The sequence below is a fragment of the Dromiciops gliroides genome, chromosome 4 (genome assembly GCF_019393635.1).
Source record: "Dromiciops gliroides isolate mDroGli1 chromosome 4, mDroGli1.pri, whole genome shotgun sequence".
NCBI classification, from domain to species: Eukaryota; Metazoa; Chordata; class Mammalia; order Microbiotheria; family Microbiotheriidae; genus Dromiciops; species Dromiciops gliroides.
Window position 1 is genome coordinate 225,608,034 of NC_057864.1, and position 18,276 is coordinate 225,626,309.

General features: G+C 36.5%; 1 protein-coding gene across 1 annotated transcript in view; it reads left to right on the forward strand.

Annotated features, from left to right (window-relative positions):
- DNAH9 (dynein axonemal heavy chain 9) overlaps positions 1-18,276 on the forward strand; it is a 455,137-nt gene that overhangs the window by 347,501 nt on the left and 89,360 nt on the right. The window contains exons 53-55 of the mRNA XM_044002519.1: positions 938-1,173; positions 4,174-4,296; positions 7,757-7,961. Coding sequence (XP_043858454.1) covers positions 938-1,173; positions 4,174-4,296; positions 7,757-7,961 — 564 coding nt within the window. The remainder of the gene's footprint in view (positions 1-937; positions 1,174-4,173; positions 4,297-7,756; positions 7,962-18,276) is intronic.

Sequence of the window (18,276 nt, forward strand, 5' to 3'; positions counted from 1 at the left end):
AATAGGATAAGGGAGAAAGGAACTTGAGAGTAGAAGAAAATGTAAAGTTTATTTACCAAGAGGTAAAGGAAAAGAAGAAAGTGTAGTCAATGTAGGAATAATGGTCAAAAGAAAAAAAAAACCAGAGAGGTAGAAGGAATGTAAGTCACATTGAGAACATGTTGTAAGGCATGGAGAAAGATGGAATGATAAAATATTATGATCAGATAAAGGTTTTTTTAGATTTCGTGAACAAGGAAATGAAATAATTGTCGGTAATGCTAAGATCAAAGATATGACCATTATGACTGTCTCTGTATGCTAAAGTGGAGTGGAAGAGTAGTTAGGTAAAGAGTTGGGATTAGAACTGGTTCTTGAAAGATATGGGGAAAAAATATGTGCCATTGTAGGTCAATGATATTAATGTGCCTCTGTTTGTGTATAGTTTAACCATAAACATAGTTTGTAATGATGGTTTGTCTTATTTGTGTGTAGATTCCTAAATCCCTGGAAATTCCAAAGAGCAAAGTGCTTTGGAAACACAGGTTGTGTTTCTGATACAATCTTTGTACCAAATGAAAAAAAAGACAAATATGGTTGTGGGTCCTATAACCAGCTTTTAAGAAAACTCTTACCATTTTTTAAATCTGTGTTTGATTCCCATAGTGTGTGAATTTCTCCCACCAATGCAGATTGGCAATTCTTCTGTAACTATAGTTTTATAAGGTTGTTTGAAGTACTATATATATTAAGTGATTTGCCCTTGGTCATGTAGGCTAGTTGTGTCAGAGGTCAGGTCTTCCCAACTCCAAGGCATTACACTATGGTACACTATACATTGTATATTTGATGCCTACTTTCTAATGAAGCTAACTCTTCATGAGAAAGTCTTGGCCAAGTCTGTCTATGTTACAATGTGCCAATTATTCTCTCCTTTTTCATGTATTCTCTCTATCAGGTGCCTATTCCAGTTACCTCCACACTGGATCCTCTGAAGATGCTAACTGATGATGCAGACATAGCCACTTGGCAAAATGAGGGTCTGCCTGCTGACCGCATGTCCACAGAGAATGCTACAATTCTTATGAACTGTGAAAGATGGCCTCTTATAGTTGACCCTCAACTACAAGGAGTCAAATGGATCAAGAAGAAATATGGTGAAGACCTCCACGTCATCCAAATTGGCCAGAAAGGGTAAGTGTTCAGCAAAGGAATTCCCAGTTTTCAATAATCACTTATAAGAAGATGACTCCCGAATCTGTATTTCCTATTAAAATGTCTTTTCTGAGTCTGATAGGCATTTCCATCTGGAAATCATGGCATTGGCATCTCTAACTCAGGAGCTTTGCTCCCATAACCCACACCTCAAAGTGACACCTAATTCTAAAGTCCCTATTTTTTGTCAAAGGTCTTACCAGTTTTCCATGTTTGAAATCTTGGTGTTTACTTAATTCTTCCCTCTCTGCCCTGTATACTCAAGTAGTCACCAAGTTTTGTCTATGCAATATCCACAATATCTTTCTAATTTATGTCCTTTCTTTTCTTACAACTACCACATTAATACAAGCCCTTATTACTCTCTGTGTGGGTTACTACAATAGTTTCTTAACTGATGTTCCTAGTTTTAGCCTTTCCCCCCTCCCCACCTAAAGCATGTCTTTCACATCACCATTTAATAAATCTTTGTTATTCACATATCCATTTCTTTTGTTCATTTGCTTAAAATCCTCCAGTGACTTCCCAGAACATACTTGTATAAAGTCCATACTTCGAAACCATTTCATCCTATCTTATACCACTTCCTCCGTGGGTAGTACCAAACCTGACAAATTATAGCATCTCTCATATGTGTCCCCTTCTCTCCACTCACAAAGAAACAGTTCAGATACTCATCACCTAGGACTATTGCAATAGCTAGTCTCCCAACCTCATCTCCCCACTTCTGTCTATCCACCATTCAGCTGATTTTTTTTTCTAAATCCCAAGTCTGACCATGTATGTCAGTTATGCACATGGATGTGTGTGCCACACACACACACACACATTCCTTCCTCTTACCCCTCCCTCAGTGGGTTCCACTGGCTTTAGTAACTTCATGACCAAATATAAACTCCCCTGTTTGGCATTTAAAGCTTTCATAAATTGAATCTTTATTATCTTTCCAGTCTTCTTACACTTTATCCCCCTCTAAATATTATATCGTCCAACTACACTGTATTCCTTAGTGTTCCTTGAACACAATACACTATCTCTATGTCTTTGTACTTGCTGTGTCCCCCATACTTGGAATGTTTTTCTTTTGGGGTTTTGTTTTTTCCTGTCACTTCCACCTCTTTGGTTTTCCTGGCTTTTTTCAAGACCTAGTTCAAAATATCATCTGCAAGAGGCCCTTCATAGTCCCTTTCTGCTTCTAGTACCATCTCTTCTCAGATTACTTTCCATCTATGTCTTGTATTCGCTTAGTTATTTAGATGTTTCTCCCATAAAAATATGAGTTCCTTTATGTTTTCATTGCACATAATATGCACTTCTAAATGCTTACTGACTAGCTAATTGATCTTATACATGTCCAACACTTTTCAACACTTGGTCTAGGTTTGAGGATTGGTATGGAGTGAATAATGGTGCAACAAGGGGGAAAAGTGTTCAAGAGCTGAGGAAACCCCAGTTGAATTGTTTAACTATAATATCAAAACTATGGAGAAAAATGGGCCGAATATGTGATTGGTTGAGAGAGCAAAGAAAAATAGAGGGATGGGATATCATGGTGAAGGTAAAGAAGATTAATGAGGTAGAGGAAAAGATGGAAACTTAGGAGAGGCCAGCAAGATAGAAAGATTGAGCACGAGAAAAAAATCTAGCATCTAGGAGATTTTGTTAATGATAGTGTCAGGACACCAGAAGATATCATGGAAGAGGAGGGCAGAGGGAAGATAAGCCTGGGAAGAAGGGGTAGGTTTGGGATATGTAGGGGTAAGATTATGGAAAGAGGTAGCGAGGAGAACCACATAGTAGGAACTTAGTAAACTGCTTGCCTCAGTGTATGGTGACTATAACCATAAATCATAAGTAGTGAGGAAGTAGGATTCTGCTAGCACTAGAAAACATATAGTACTTGAAATGCCATTTGATTAGGACCCCCACCCTCCAGTATTGGGAGGTATTGACTCTTTATATACCAGGGAACTGGATAAGAAAGTAATAGAGAATCTGGTTAGGCATCTAGCTCAGCAAATGCCCAGTAAAAGAATCCTCAGGGGAAAAAAAAAGAATCCTCAGGGTCTGGGCTGAACAAAAGATAGCAGCCTACAAGACCAAGCACTCCCTATGGACCTGTTGTCTGAGGCTTTCATCCAGGCAATGTAGGACTTGGTGCCTGAAGCTTTGGTGTAAGCCTTATGTTATACTTCTCTATGTACATATTGCTTCCTACCTGCCTCCCAGTAGAATACAAATTTCTTGAGCGCAGAAATTTTTATTTTTGTCTTTTACAGCCAATACCTAACACAGTGACTTGAACATAATAAGTAATTAATAAATGTTTGTTAATGTGTTGTTATTCACATTGAATTAGTACACTATTCACTTAGGCTTTTATAAAAATAAAACACTTTATAACTAATCTCTGATTATTAGCATTTGCCAAAAAAAATTAAGTCAAGACATGTTCTAGAGGAAGTTTTAATGAAATATAAGTATCTCTTTGGAAATTAAATACTTTCTCCTACTAAACTTGCTACTATTATATAACATTACTGTGTCTGATATTACTATGTCCAAGAGCAATAGCTTATATCTTTCCACAGCTTTTGCTTGTTCTGCCCACTTCAACCAGACTTGGTACCAGAACTTCAAACCTTTAATTATATGTCTATATTTTATCATAAATAAAGTGTTAAAAGCCTTCCTAAATTCTCCTGACAGTAATGGTTATGGATATTATGAATAAGGTCAAGGACAACTTGGAAAGCTTAGTGATAGCTAACCTAGCCTAGGATGCCTACTCTACTGTCTTCTATTTCCCCAAAATACTGAGGTTTCCTTTCCAAAAAAAATGTGAACACATAGTTATTCCCATAAAGCTATGTACTTTAAGGCTTTGGGGTCAGTATCATCTTGTTTAAGTGACTTTGGATCTACAGATCCTTCTTTGGGCCCTACTGTAGACTTATACTATATACTTTGACCCCTTAGATACCTTGATATCATAGAACGTGCCCTAGCAGATGGTGATGTAGTGCTGATTGAAAACATGGGAGAGTCAGTGGACCCTGTTCTAGGACCCCTGCTTGGAAGAGAAGTAATTAAAAAAGGAAGGTAAGTTTCATAAGTATTTTTGGCCTTTTGTAAAGAGGAACACAGTGTTGCTCAGAAATGTCTCAAGATATCTCTGGCTAAGAGTATATCCTCTTATCCACTCATGTGGCAAAGTTGGTATTTTCTGCTTATATTACTATTGCTAATACAGTATTTTGGTAATACAGTACTGCTCATATGGTATTTTAGTGAGATTATAGAAACAAAGGTGATAAAATAGCATAGGAAAGATATTAACTTTGGTTCAATAGTAGATAGGACACTCCAAAGTATCCAAATTCCACGACCACTCTCCCCAACATATGGGTTATTTCCTCCTTCCTACTATCTTCCATAGATCTGCTTGTGATTTTACAAGTGATCTCCTGGGGGCAGCTAGGTGGCGCAGTGGATAAAGCACCAGCCCTGGATTCAGGAGGTCCTGAGTTCAAATCCAACCTCAGACACTTGACACTTACTAGCTGTGTGACCTTGGGCAAGTCACTTAACCCTCATTGCCCCACAAAACAAAACAAAAACAAAAAAAAGTGACCTGCTAACATGTATACCTTATATAGTTCATTCTCTTAGAACAAGGGGAATCTTACCCTGTACCACTTTGTTTATTATTAGCTTGGTACCCTACAAATCCAGCCTAAATGATGATGAATATGGGACAGAATCCAGACTTCCCTCTTTATATCCATCTGCAACAACCACAGTCATAATGATGTGGCACCTTCACACTCCTACATTAATCTGTTTGAGTACTTTCCATGTAAGCATCACTTGAGATATATGCTCATAAAAACCAAGAACTACAGCATTTTTATCTTTTGACTTCAGGACCATAAAGGAAATTTCTCAATGCCCAAGCTGTTTTCCTCATCCTCCATCTCAACACATTCCTACAACCTCCTCTTATATCCCTAGAAACTAACCATCTGTTGAACCTTCTATTATTGGAAGTATTCTGAATCAGGTGATATTGTCAGGTCTGGTTTCATTTTAGGTATTAATGATCACACATCAGCGCATACCAAAATACCAACACAGATGCATATATCTACTGTGCGGATACCATATCTCTTTTCAATCTGTAGAAGTTTATAGTTCTATCCATTCTTTCTTTGGGTGAGGGGCACTAACCAGGTGCTACCAGTGAGAATTACCATGGTAGGCCAAAGGCATTAACAATGAAGGAGAAAAATTATATAGGAAGAATAAAAGAAAAGAGAAAGATATGAGATACATAAATGTACTGGGCAAGGAATGGTAGTTGCTACTAACAGTTGTCTTGCTATCATTCCAAGACTCTTTACCCCTTGGTTGTTTGGTGTGGCTTATTGGACTCCCTACTAGAGGAATATAAAACTTAAGGTGGTCCTGTTGTGTATCAAATAGGTTATGGAAGTCCTATGCCATCCCTCAGTCATATCCCTTCAACTAACATTATGCCCATGAATGACAGAAACACCATATGCCCCTCCTCTATTACTAACTTTATAGTGCATAAGGATACCAAGAAACACATTTGGGAGCATCTAGATCCCAAAATAGCTTCAAAAGTGTTATCCAGGGGCAGCTAGGTGGCACAGTGGATAGAGCACCAGCCCTGGATTCAGGAGGACCTGATTTCAAATCCGGCCTCAGACACTTAACACTTACTAGCTGTGTGACCCTGGGCAAGTCACTTAACCCCAATTGCCTGGCCAAAAAAAAAAAAAGTATTATCCAAATATGATAGGATTTTTTTTCAAATTAAATTACAGAGGGAGAAAGAGGAATGCACTGGGAGAGATATAATGGGGTAAATTATCTCACATAAAAGAGGTATAAAAGAGCTTTTAAAGTGGAGAGGAGGGGCAGCTAGATGACACAGTGGATAGAGCACTGGTCCTGGAGTCAGGAGGACCTGAGTTCAAATCCAGCGTCAGACACTTGACCCCTACTAGCTGGGTGACCCTGGGCAAGTCACTTAACCTCAAATGCCTCACTAAAAAATAAATAAATAGATAGATAGACAGATAGATAGATAGATAACTAGATAGATCGATAAATAAATAAATAAACCAAAAAAAAGTGGAGAGGAAGGTTGGGGGAGATGAGGGAAGTTGGGCATAGAAATCTATCTTACCCTATTGGAAAGGAGGGAAAGGGATAAGAGAAGGGGGAGAGGGCTGATTAAAGGAAACAGGGGGTGGAGGAGGTGGTAGTTAGAAGCAAAACACTTTTAGGGGAGGACAAGATGAAAGGAGAGAAAGAATAGAATAAACAGGGGAAAATAGGACGTAGGGAAATACACAGTAATTACAACTGTGAAACAAAATTTACAGCAAGTTTCTCTGATAAAGGCCTCATTTCCCAAATATATAGAGAACTGACTCAAATTTATAAAAATAAGAGCCAATCTCCAATTGATAATTGGTCAAAGGATATTAACAGGCATCTTTCAGACAAAGAAATCAAAGCTGTCTGTAGTCACATGACAAAATGCTCTAAATCACTATTGATTAGAGAAATGCAAATTAAACAACTCTGAGGTATCATTTCACACCTATCAATCAGATTTGCTAATATGACGTAAAAGGGAAATAACAAATGTTGGAGGGTATGTGAAAAAATTGAGACACTGATGCATTGTCAGTGGAGTTGTGAACTGATTTGACCATTCTGGAGAGAAATTTAGAACTATGCCCTACGGACTATAAAAATGCATAACCTTTGACCCAGCAATACTGCTACTAGGTCTGTTTCCCAAAGAAATAAAAAACAAAAAGGATAAGGACCTGTATATACACAAATATTTATAGCAGCTCTTTTTGTGGTGGCAAAGCATTGGAAATTGAAGGGATGCCCATCAATTGGGGAATGGCTAAACAAGTTGTGGTATGTGATTGTAATGGAAAACTATTGCACTATAAGAAATGACAAGCAGGATGCTCTCAGAAAAACCTGGAAAGACACATGAACTGATACAAAGTGAAATGAGCAGAACCAGGAGAACATTGTACACAGTAACAGCAATCCTATACAATGATCAACTGTGAATGACTTAGCTATTCTGAGCAATACAATGATCCAAGACAATTCCAAAAGACACGATGAAAAATGCTGTCCATGTACAGTGAAAAAAACTGATGGAATCTGAATGCAAATCAAAGCATATTTTTTTTACTTTATTTTTCTTGGTTTTGTTTTGGTGGGGGGCTTCGGGGGGTAATGGGGGGTCTGTGTTTTATTTTGCAATATGACTAATATGGAAATATGTTTTGCATGACTGCACATATATAACCTTTATCAAATTGCTTGCCTTCTCAATGAGGGGGGAGGGGAAGGAGAGAATTTTGAACTCAATTTTTTTATTAAAATAAATGTTTAAAAATTGTTTTACATGTAATTGGGGGAATGAAATATTAAATAAAAGTATATTTTAAACTTTTTAAAAGTGTTATCCATTCACATGACATTTATGTTCCAGGTTCATTAAAATTGGAGACAAAGAATGTGAATATAATCCCAGATTCCGCCTCATTCTTCACACCAAACTTGCCAATCCCCACTATCAGCCTGAGCTCCAAGCCCAGGCAACTCTTATCAACTTCACTGTGACTAGAGATGGCTTAGAGGACCAGCTTCTGGCAGCAGTGGTCAGCATGGAGAGACCAGACTTGGAGGAACTGAGAGTGAGTAGGTCACCAATGGGGCTGCATTTGGGGAAGATAAATCAGCTTTTTTGGACTGAGGAGTATAGAAAATATTTATTCTTCTAGCTATATCGCTAATGACAAGTGAGGCTGCTGTTATTTAAATGAAAAATTTAGCAAGAATCTATCACAGAGATGACCAGGTGCATAGTACCAGTCCTGGGAAAAGCTCCAGTTAAGTAACAAACTGGGAAGACAAGCCTTGACTAAAAGTTGGGAAGCCAAGATGACAAAGTAACAGGGAGAAGAATAACTGAATTCTACCCCAGACCCTCCTGCACAGAGATCTAGAAAACACACCAGATTGAGTCCTGATCAGTCCTGTTCCAAGAAAAAAATTAGAGTGATTCATTCTTCCAGCCCCAGTCAGCAAAGAAATTCAGACATAAAGGTCTGCAGACACTGGGGAAAGAGTCTGAACTGGGAAATACTGCACAAGAACATTCCAGTTCGCAGGGACTGAAAGATGACCTAGGCTGTATCCAATGGCAAGAAGCGATCCCAAAACTAATTGAGGGGGAGTATCCTAAACCTGTACTCAGTGGGAACAAGAGCCCACTGGAAGCCCTTCACTACTAAGTTCAAGGTGAAAGATCCTGCGAGGAGTGAAGACAAGACCTTCACCTAGAGGTGCATTCCAAAATGAAGAGAGGTCACAGGCTCTAGGTTGTATACTGTTAGAAATAAGTTCAAAAGCAAGCAGTGACTATGTGACTGAGATTCCAGTAGAGCAGGGTCTCTGGTCCAACCTTCAACCCAGTATGAAGCCTACATTGGAATAGCTAGGGCAAGAATCCCAAAGCAAAGGGAAGTCTACAATTTTTTCACTCTAATCCCACAAGGCTTTCTAGTTTGTTACTAGAGGCTGAGTTCAGCAGCTGTCTACTGGATCTTCCAAACAGAAGTAAGAAACAGAGCAGTATACAGACCTAAACTCAAATCAGGAACATATAGACCTTATACCAGGAGAGCAGCAAGCAGATTTTGCCTTAGATTACACCACTTTGTGAATAATGAAAGCTTTTAAACCCCAATCTGTGCTGTCCCTGAGATCCCAGAATAACATAGCACTCAATAGTACTCCAAAGAGAGCAGCAGGACACAAGAGGACAAAATGTCAACCAAGACATTCCCTCACAAAAGTTCATGGAGTCCAACCCTAACTTAAGTCCAACCAAAGTCAAGAAGTAGGCTGGGAGAATGAGCAAAGAAACAAAAAGAATCTTACCATAAAGACACAAACTTAGAAGAATAAAAGTACTCCAAAATATCCAAAGCAAAAGCTCAAAGAAAAACAAAGTTGGCCAAAAGTATAATCTGAATTCTTGCAGAATTATGAAGGAAGAGGGTTTTAAAGAGAGAGAAAGAGCTAAAAATGAATTTAAAAGCCATAAATGAGTTGAGTAGTAGGGGGATTTGGCAAAAGAAATCAGCTATGGGGGCAGCTAAGTGGTGCAGTGGATAAAGCAGCAGCCCTGGATTCAGGAGGACCTGAGTTCAAATGTGGCATCATACACTTGACCCTAGCTGTGTGACCCTGGGCAAGTCACTTAACCCTCATTGTCCCCACAAAAAAGAAAAGAAAATAAATCAGCTACAGAAGGAATGAACTATGACAGATAGATTTGGGTAAAGAAATAACAGCTTGGAACAAAAGGTACAAAACCTTACCCAAGAGGAAAAAACTCCCTAAAAATTAGAACTGGACAAATAAAATTTAATGACACCATGAGACAACAAGAAATAGTAAAACAAAGTCAAAAAAATGAAAAAGATGAAAGCACAAGACATTGCATAGCAAAAGCAACTGACCTGGAAAACAGATCAAGGAGAGATAATTTAAGAATCACTGGACCATGACCCTGCCCAAAAAGAGCCTAGACAACATATTTCAAGAAAACACAAAAGAAAACTTCTTAGAAGCAGAGAAGTAAAAAGAGAAATAGAAAGAATCCACTTGAAAGAAATCCCGCAATGAAAAATATTAGAAATTTTATGGCCAAAACCTATAGCTTCCACATCAAATAAAGATTGCAAGCAGTTGAAAAGAAAGAATTCAAGTGTCAAAGACCAACAGTCAAGATAATTCAAGATTTAGTAGTCACCACACTAAAGGAGCAATAGCTTGAAATATAATATTCAATAAGTAAAATATATAGGCTTATAACCCAGAATAACTAACAGAGCAAAACTGAGTATAATCCTACAGAAGTAAACATCAATTTTTATCAAAATACAGAACTTCTAAGCATTCCTAATTAAAAGAGCAGACCTGTGTAGATGTTATGAAACATAGGAATCAAGTAAAACATAAAAAGATAAACATGAGTGAGTATGTGGAGAGATGATACATACATGCCCTTAGAACTCTGTCATCATTGAGGGCCATAAAAATAATCTTATTAGTGAATTTGGGACTGGTTCTGTTTTTATTATCTTAAAAGTAAAATGAAATACTAGGATAATAGTAATACACTGAGGTGATGAAAGAAAAGCAAAATTATCTCAGTTTGGGATATACAAATAGAAGTCTGTATATACAAGGATGAAGAGGTTTGTTGGACAAGGAATAGACAAAACTTGATCATCATTCTTGTCTAAATTGATCAAAGGAGGAAAGAAACACACAAAGCTGGGTTTAGAAATACATTTCATTCAGTGGGGAAACAGTAGAGAAGAGAAATGTATAAGGTTAGATTAAGGGAGGAAAAGAGGGATTAGCAAAACAAACTTGTAAAGAAGGGTGGGAAACAAAAAAAGAAAGAAAAGTAAAAGAAAATAGGACGGAGGGAAGTACAAAATTAACTATCATAACTGTGAATGTGAATAGAATGAATTTACCTATAAAACAGAAGAGGATGGGTTAAAGAACAAATAAAAGAAATAATAATTTTACTAAAGATAGTGAAATTAATGAAACAATATGCCAACAGTATTGGGACATAGCCAAATCAATCTTTAGGGGAATTTTCATATCCCTAAAAACTTTCATCAATAAAAGAAAGAGCAGATCAACAACTAAGGCATATGTTAGAGGCATGGCTGTAACACTTGTACCATCTTAATTCAGGTTCAATTTTTACATAAAATGAGTCATCCACAGGTCACTGAACATATAACAAAGGAGCTTTACTTTGCCCTAAGACTGTAAAAATATATAATAAGGATACAATGCCACTTAGCTTCTCTGGATATGCCTCATTTCCAGCTGAAAATAACTCTGGTCAGTAAATCATCTGAGTATAGCTACTAACAAGGTTTCAGGCACCCACCAAATATGAGAAGCACAGATTCTACATGGCTGGGCCTTTTTATGCCCCTATAACATGAAGCTGAGTAGGGCAAGCTTGAGTGCAATCTGGTTTAAGGGGAGGGAAGAAAACTACATAGGGAAAGTGCTGGCCCTATCAACAGACGACTAAGAAAAGTAGAAAAACAACAAATTTTAAAACACCAATTAAACACCAAAATTTAAAACTAGAAAATCAAAGAGATTAACAAAATTGAAAGCAAAAAGATTATTGAATTAATAAATAAATCCAGGACCTAGTTTTAAAAAATAATTAGCCCAACCCCCCAAAATAGCTCATTTGATTTTAAAAAATAAAGAAAAAAAATACTAATATAAAACAATGAAAAAGATAAATTCACAACCAATGAAGAAAAAATAGAATGTTGTTGGGAAAGATTTTGCCCAATTATATCCCAATAAAATTGACAATGTGAATAAAATGAATGAACATTTATAAAAAATATAAAATGCCCTGATTAACAAGGCAGGAAATAGAATACTTAACCCCATCATAAAAAAATAAATTAAACAAGCTATAAAGAACTCCCAAAAGGAAAAAAAATCTAGTAGTAGGTGTATTTACAAGTGAATTTTACCAAAAGTTTAAAGGAAAAAAAAGTAGGGAAACTTAAAACAGAGAAAGAAAATTATAGAACAATATCCCTAATGAATATTGATGCAAAATTTTTAAGTAGAATATTAGCTAGGTGAATACAGCAACATATCATAATATATTGTACACTGTAACCAGGATAAAATTATACTAGAAACAGGGGGACATTTCAATATTAGGAAAACCACAAGCATAAGTAGCCATATTATTAACAAAAACAAAAATCATGATTATCTCAATAGATGGAGAGGCCAGCTAGGTGGCGCAGTAGATAAAGCACCAGCCCTGGCTTCAGGAGGACCTGAGTTCAAAAATGGCCTCAGACACTTGACACTTACTAGCTGTGTGACCCTGGGCAAGTCACTTAATCCTCATTGATCTTCCCCCCAAAAAAATAGATGCAAAAATTTTTTTTGACAAGATCCAGTGTCCCCTCCTATTAAAAACACTCAAAAGCATAAAAATAAGTGGATGTTTCCTTAATGTGCTATGATAAGCAGAATATATCTAAAATCAATAGCTAACATTATCTGTATTAAAGAAAGCCTTTCCAGTAAGATCATGGATAAAGCAAGGATATCCATTATCACTATTATTATTCAATATAATGCTAGTATTTCTAACTATAGGATTAAGATAAGGAAAGGAAATTAAGAAGCTGGACATAAGCAAAGAGAAAACAAAATTATCATTTTTGCAGGTCATATAATGCTTATTTAGAGAACTATAGAGTATAAACTTTGCTGACATTAATTATATTGACCAAACTCACATAAATCATCAGCATCATTGCATATTGCCAAAAAAGTTTAGCAGAAAAATATAGAAAGAGAAATTCGTATAACTATAGAAAGTATAAAATATTTGGGAATGTACCTGCCAACACACACATATACACACACACACACACTCATTGCAATCATATGAACACAATTACAAAACACTCTTTTCACAAGTAAAGAAAGATAAAAATATTTAGAACAACATTCATTTCTTATGAGTAGACAAAGCCAATATAATAAAAATTATAATACTATGTAAATTATTATTCAGTTCCCATCAAACTACCAAAGTATTGCCTTATAGGCCTAGAAAAATATAATAAAGTTCAGCTGGAGGAACAAATGCTCAAAAATGACAACACAATAAAAATTACAATAGTACCAAAATTAATTCATACTTTTAATATTATACTAATTAAATTACCAAGGAGATACTTTGAGAACTTGATAAAATAATTGCAGTTTATTTGGATAAACTAAAGATCTAAAATATCAAGGGCAATGGTGAAAAGAAGTAGGGACAAAGGGAGAATAGCACTTCCAGAAGACAAACTATATTATAGAGCGTCAGTCATTAAAACCATTTACTATTGTGGGGCAGCTAGGTGGCGCAGTGGATAAAGCACTGGCCCTGGATTCAGGAGTACCTGAGTTCAAATCCAGCCTCAGACACTTGACACTTACTAGCTGTGTGACCTTGGGCAAGTCACTTAACCCCCATTGTCCCACTCAAAAAAAAAAAAAACGTTTGCTACTGTTTTTTTTTAATAGCTAGATCAATAGAACTGAGTATTCAGTGAGAAACAATGGAATGCAATAACCAAGCTTTTGATAAAATGGAAAATATAAATCCCAGGAAAAAATGCTCCTTTTTGATAAAGACTTCTGGAAAAATTGGAGAGTAGTCTGGCAGAAATTAAGCATAGACTAACAACTTGAGCCATATTCCACAGTATATTCTACATGGTTGCATGACCTTATATTAAAGGTCATATTATTAAAAAATGTAAAAAGAAGCAGATCATATACGTCTCTCAGCTGTGGTAAGAGATATATTCTTACCCAAACAAGAGTGAGAGGCAATTACAAAAGATAAAGAAAATTATTTTGATTACATAAAATTGAAAAGCTCCTACACTTACAAAATCAACACACAGCATAAGAAGGGAAGCAGCTCAGTGGGGAAAGAAATCTGTATCAAAGTTTTCTCCTAAGGCTTTGGAATCCAAGAAATATAAATAATTAATAAATAGAGCCATTTCTGAATAAAAAAGTGGTCAAAAGATATGAACAAACTGTTCTCAAAAAAATTGTAAAGTATGCGTAACCACATGAAAGAAGAAATAATAAGAAAAAGAAAATAAAAACAACCCTGAGATTTTACCTCACAGCTGACATATGACCAAAAAATGGCAACAGTCATGATGAAGGAGTTACAAAATGATAAATAAATTAATACCTTGATGGTGGTGCTGTGAAATGGTACAACCATTTTGGAAAGCAATTTGTAATGATGCAAATAAAGTAACTAAAACATCCATATACTTTTAATTAGATACTCCAATATTGGGTTCATATACCAAGGAAGCCATTGATATGAAAAAAAGGCCTCAGGTATTCCTAAATATTTATAGCAGCACTTTTTTTTGATAGCAAAGAATTAAAAACAAAATCGATGTCCATTGATTGGGAAGTGGCTAAACAAATGTGGTAGAGACTGTGCTGTAAGAAATTATGTATGTGATGAATACAGAGAAATATGGAAAGATCTACATGAACCAATATAGAGTAAAGTAAGCAGAGCTAAGAAAACAATACACACAATGACTACAACAATGTAAATGGAAAGAACAACCACACACACACACACACACACACACACACACCCATAAATCAAAAGTGAATATAACAAAAGTAGTAATAATCAAGCATGACTCAAATGAATAAATAGGGAATGATAGCCCTAACCCACTGCTTTATGGGAGAGATCTACTGGTATTATAATACATTCCACATTTCTTTGGACTTTTTCAATGTATTAATAATATGTGCTAATTTTTTCTCTTCCTTTTCTTTCTTTTTTTAATCTTTAAAGCAGGTTGTTTGTTATATAGATTGGCTCTCAAGGAAGGAGAGGTGGGTAAAATGATGATTTTTTTTTTTTTGCGGGGCAATGGGGGTTAGTTAAGTGACTTGCCCAGGGTCACACAGCTAGTAAGTGTCAAGTGTCTGAGGTCAGATTTGAACTCAGGTACTCCTGAATCCAGGGCCAGTGCTTTATCCACTGTGCCACCTAGCTGCCCCATGATTATGTTTTTAAAAAGACATCAATAAGAACTTATTTAAAATAAATTTTAAAAGCAATTCTACAGTTCCACCTTAGACCCATCAGTTTGACAAAATTGACAGAAAATAAAAATAACAAATGCTAGAGAAGCTATGGGAAAAACAGGCACATTAACAGTGTGGGTGAAACTGTGGACTGACTCAACCATTCTGGAAAGCAATTTGGAACTATTTCAGTAAAAAGCTATTCAACTGTGTATACCCTTTGAACCATTAATGCCACTCCTGGGTCTGTACTCCAAAGAGATCAAGATAAAAGGAAAATAAGCAATATGTACACAAATATTTTAACAATTTTTTGTAGTGACAAAGAATTGGAAACTGAGAGGATTCCTATTCATGGGAGAATAGCTCAACAAATTAAAGTGATGAAATATTGTGCTGTAAGAAATAATGAAGGGGGACAGTTTCAGAAAAGCCTAGAAAGATTTCTATGAACTCATGCATAGTGAGATGACCAAAACCAGGAAAACAATTTAAACAATAGTAACAATATTGTAAAACCTTAGGAACTCATATTAACCCAATGACCAACTACAATTCCCAAGGACTCCTGCTAAACAAGAGAAGTGATGGACTCAGCATGTAGTTTGAAGCATTTTTGGACGTATCCTAAACAGGAACTTCTTTTGCATGATTACACATGTTTATAAAAGGTTTGTTTTTCTTGCTTTCTCAATGTGGGGGAAAGAGTAAGGAGGGGATGGAGGGGAAAGACATCTTCATTTGAAAATAACATTTAATTGGAAAAATAAACTGGCAAACTGGCAATACTTAGCTGAAGATCAGAGGTAGAACAGAATAGGTAAAATTCAAAGATGAACTTGATTGTGTTGGTCTGGGCCAAAAGTTGGAGCACAACTGGACATAAGTTGTGGACAGAAAGACATAAATTATAAAAAGGACCATTTCAGAGAAATCTGAGAGGACTTGTATGAATTGATTCAGAATGGAACCAGAAGAAATATTTATACAATACTATAAAGACAAACTTTGAAAGACTTCAGAAATACATTCAATCCAATTAACAACCACAACTCCCAAGGATCAGTAATGAAGGATGCTAACCACCTCCCAACAGAAAGATAATGGATACAGGCGAATGAGACATATTTTTGTACACAGTCCATGTGGGAATGTGTTTTGCATGAATATGTATATTTGTTACAATGATTTTTTTTCCTTTCCTTTTTCAGTGGGGACTAGAAGGAAGAGAAAATAGATTTTTATTAATAAAAAAACATTTTAATAAATTAGGTACTATCACATTTTAGCAGTTGTCTTTTTTTTTTTTTTTGGTTAGGCAATTTGGGTTAAGTGATTTGCCCAGGGTCACACAGCTAGTAAGTGTCAAGTGTCTGAGGCCGGATTTGAACTCAGGTCCTCCTGAATCCAGAGCCAGTGCTCTATCCACTGCACCACCTAGCTACCCCCTTAGCAGTTGTCTTTTAATTCTTTCTTCTTTTTTCTTTTTTTCATTGCTTTGAAAATTATTGGATGACAAACTATGATCTCAGAAAAGTTAGAGAGGAAGCCAAAGTCACACTGCAAAACTAAGAATCCCTTCACCAATCTTGTGTTTGCTGGGGGGCAGCTAGGTGGTGCAGTGGATAAAGCACCAGCCCTGGATTCGGGAGGACCTGAGTTCAAATCCAGCCTCAGACACTTGACACTAGCTGTGTGACCCTGGGCAAGTCACTTAACCCTCATTGCCCCGCAAAAAAAAAAAAAAAAAGTGATACTGAAGTTAAAGGGACACTGGACTTGAAGTTAAAGATAGGCTCAAGGCCTGGGTCTGATGCATATTAGCTCTATGCTCTTTGACAAGCATAGGATTGATTATAGATTGAGAGCTAAATGGAACTGGGAAGATCATCTAATCCAATCCCCTCATTTGACAGAAAAAAATTAGCATTAGGCTCAGAAAAGTTGGAATTTGAAGCCTAGGCCTCTGACTCCCATTTCACTGCTAAGAAACTCTATGAGGGGCAGCTAGGTGGTGCAGTGGATAGAGCAACGGCCCTGGAGTCAGGAGTACCTAAGTTCAAATCAGGCCTCAGACACTTAACACTTACTAGCTGTGTGATCCTGGGCAAGTCACTTAACCCCAATCGCCTCACTAAAAAAAAAGAAAAAAAAACCTTTATGAAACTCTATGAGTTTTGTTTTCTGTAAAATGGGAATAAATATAGAGTTATGAGGAAATCTTTCTTAAATAATAAAATTATTTAAAATATAAACTATTTGTCAGCTTCTTACAGGTGAGAACTGTTTGATTTTTTTATCTTTGTATCCCAAGATTTATCAGAGTACCTTGCACATGAAATGTTTATATAATGTTAAGAAGAGAATTGAGGGGGCAGTTAAGTGGTACAATGGATAAAGCACTGACCCTAAATTCAGGAGGACCTGAATTCACATCCAGCCTCAGACTCTTGACACTTACTAACTGTGTGACCCTGGGCAAGTCACTTAACCTTCATTGCCCCACCAAAAAAAAAGAGAATTGAATTAATAATCATAATGAACCCACCTCCTGAAGGCAGATAGGTGGCATAGTTGATAGAATACTAGACCTGGAGTCAGGAAGACCTGATTCAAATCTGGCCTTAGACACAATAATTGTGAGACACTGAGCAGCCACTTAATCTCTAGTTGCCTCAGTTTCCCCAACTGTAAAATGAGCTGGAGAAGGAAATGGCAAATCACTCCAGCATCTTTGCCAAGAAATCCTAAATAGGGTCATGAAGAGTCAGAAATGACTGAACAAAAATAATAACAAAACAAGTAAAGTAATGATCCCTACCTCCCAGAGTTATTGTGGGAATCAGAGATAATATTTATAAAGTGCTTAGCACAGTGCCTGGCACATAATAAAGCCCTTAATAAATGCTTATTTACTTTTTTCCATCCTTCCTTCTTTTTTTCTTATTTCCTAACAAAGGCAATAGACTCAAGATGAAGAATTAAACATATATTTTTTAATATGGACAATGTATGGATTTTTTTTCTTGACTGTGTATATTCATTACAAGGATTTTGTTTTTGTTTCTTTGTGAGAAGGTTTAATGGAAGGAGGTGGGAGGGAGTGAAAACAAATGCTTTTTAACTGAAAAAAATCAATTAAAAATCATAGTGACGGGGCGGCTAGGTGGCGCAGTGGATAGAGCACCGGCCCTGGATTCAGGAGTACCTGGGTTCAAATCCGGCCTCAGACACTTGACACTTACTAGCTGTGTGACCCTGGGCAAGTCACTTAAC